Here is a 2,173-nt window from a genome sequence, read left to right as displayed (position 1 = left end):
CCCCCCCAGCTGCCGCACCTGGTTCTCGGCTGCTGCCCTGCGCTCACCCTCCTCCTGCAGCTGCTGGGCCTTTGCCTCTGTAAGATTGAAAGGCATGCGTGGGGGCAGGGGAGCTCTGGGTTCAAGCCTCTGATCCAGGATGGGAGCTAAGGGAGGGATGTCACAGCACGAACCTGGGCCTCAGTGCCTCAGACATAACAATGTGGCCTTGGACCCACCTGAGGTGGGTATGGAAGAGATGGCACTTCGGCTGGGAGGCGGTACCCCGGCTCGGATCATCGCTCAACCATATGGTTGGTCAGGCCCACCCTCCCTTTTGGTTTCCTTTCTCCTTGCCCAGAAGCTCAGGGGACCAAGACGAAGGATGCTTGCTCAGCACACCGCCAACTTCACGTGGGGCGCAGGGCATCTGATGGGGCTCCTTACCCAGGGCCTGTGTGGACTCCTGTTGCTGCTGCAGCTCCCCTTCCAGGGCAGCCACCTTCGTCTTTAGGTCACTTGTTTCTATGGCAACCAAGAGACAGGCCTTCAGCCCAGCTGGTGAGTGGCCATGTGGAGGGGCCCCCAGGATTGCCGGAAAAGCTCTGGGGAGGTGGTAGGTGGCCTGGGTCCCCACCTGTCCTGCTTCTCACCGGCTGGCTGCTGTGTGTCTGCACCTCTCCAGGCCTCAGTGTCCTCCATAGAGGCCACAATGAGGCTCTGCAAGGGCAGGACTTGCCTGAACCCCTCAGGCCTCCCATCAGGGGCACTGGCTGACTCCCAGTGCCAGTAGTTACAACTCTTTGTCTAGTGGCAAAAGTCAATGCCAAAGGAGCAGCTTTGCTTGGCAGGAAGTGCCAGGGAACGTAATGCCCTGAAAAGCTCTCCATGGTTGATAGGAGCAAGTGTGTAAATACCCCAGCTCCCTCTCCTTCAGTGCCTCTTGCCCCATTCCCCAACCAAGGTTTCTTCCACACAAACCACTTGTCCTCAAAGCTTTGTCTCAGGGTCTGCTCCGGGGAGCACCACACTAAGGTGCTGTAGTGAAGACCTTGGGCACGAGTGCCTGGCACCAGGGCAGAGACCTGCAAGCAGCTGCTGTTTGTCACGCTCCCACTCGGCCAGCCGCTGCTTGGCCTCCTCCGCCTGTCGCCGCTGCTCCCCCTGCTCCTGCTGCACCGCCTGCTCCAGCTTGCCCACCTGCTGCCTCAGTCGGTCCTTCTGCTCTTCAGCCTCCTCCAGCTGGGCCCTGAGTGGCCCGATGAGCTGGGTGAGAGCCCCCATGTGCTTACTGAGGCGTGTCAGGTCCTTGCTCTGCTCTGTTGCCCAGTGGCCCATGGTGGCAGCTGGCAGTGGCCTGAGCCCCATGCTGTCCTGCACCAGCTGCTGGAACTGGCCTAAGGACGAGGGCAAGTTCTGGCTCTGACACAGGCTGATGACTGCCCTGCCCACCTCCTGCAGGCTGCCCTGGACGCTGGAGCAAGCATCACAGGGGACCAGGGCCGTCTCGATGGTCTGTGAGTGGACACTCTTGGTGCTCTCAGAGGTCCTGGCTGGACACCGCACGGGGATGCTCTCTGGCTCTAAGAAGTTCTGGGGCACACTCGGTGCCGGGGAGGGGGATTTGATGAACTTGGCAGTCATACACTCAGGGCTCCTGGGGGGCTCGCCTTTGGCTGTGGGCTTGCAGGTGGGAGTCTCTCTTTGGTTTGGCCTTTTCTGTGGTCAGGAAAAGAAAGGAAAAGCAGGTGAGGGAAATGAGCCTGGGAGGTGATCAGTCCCGGGGATGTTCTGGGACAGCCCTGTCTAGTTCTCAGACCCTCAGCTGTTAGCTGACACAGACGGGAATGGGAGAGAGGGATTTCTCCCTATTTTTTACTGACTCAACTTACCAAGCCCAGGCCTCCCCTCTGCTGCCCCACCCTGCCCCAGGCTTAGTGTAATTATATCCACAGTATTGGGAGGGTAATGGTGACAGTAAAGGTTGCTGGCTCCTGGGCTCTTGCTTAATGGACTCGCTCATTCTCATCACAGTAACTGCTCTTAGTTTTACTGTCCTCCCACGATGGTGATTTGGGGCATCCCCACTGGCTGGTTATGAGGATTATGGGAAAACCCATAACAAATGGATTCCTTTATACAGAGGCATACACTCGGGTTCAGAGTAGGCAGGATTTACCTACAGTCCCTAGTG

The 2,173-nt window shown here is 58.5% G+C and overlaps 1 protein-coding gene across 1 annotated transcript in view; it reads right to left on the bottom strand.

Moving 5' to 3' along the window:
- The window catches only part of CCDC157 (coiled-coil domain containing 157), an 11,414-nt gene that overhangs the window by 6,012 nt on the left and 3,229 nt on the right, over window positions 1–2,173 (bottom strand). The window contains 3 exon segments of the mRNA XM_027771618.1: window positions 8–77; window positions 427–504; window positions 1,065–1,698. Of these exon segments, the coding sequence (XP_027627419.1) occupies window positions 8–77; window positions 427–504; window positions 1,065–1,698 (782 nt within the window).

Source organism: Tupaia chinensis, unplaced genomic scaffold, assembly GCF_000334495.1.
Source record: "Tupaia chinensis unplaced genomic scaffold, TupChi_1.0 Scaffold000226_1, whole genome shotgun sequence".
Lineage (NCBI taxonomy): Eukaryota > Metazoa > Chordata > Mammalia > Scandentia > Tupaiidae > Tupaia > Tupaia belangeri.
This window is presented reverse-complemented; position numbering and strand designations above follow the sequence as displayed.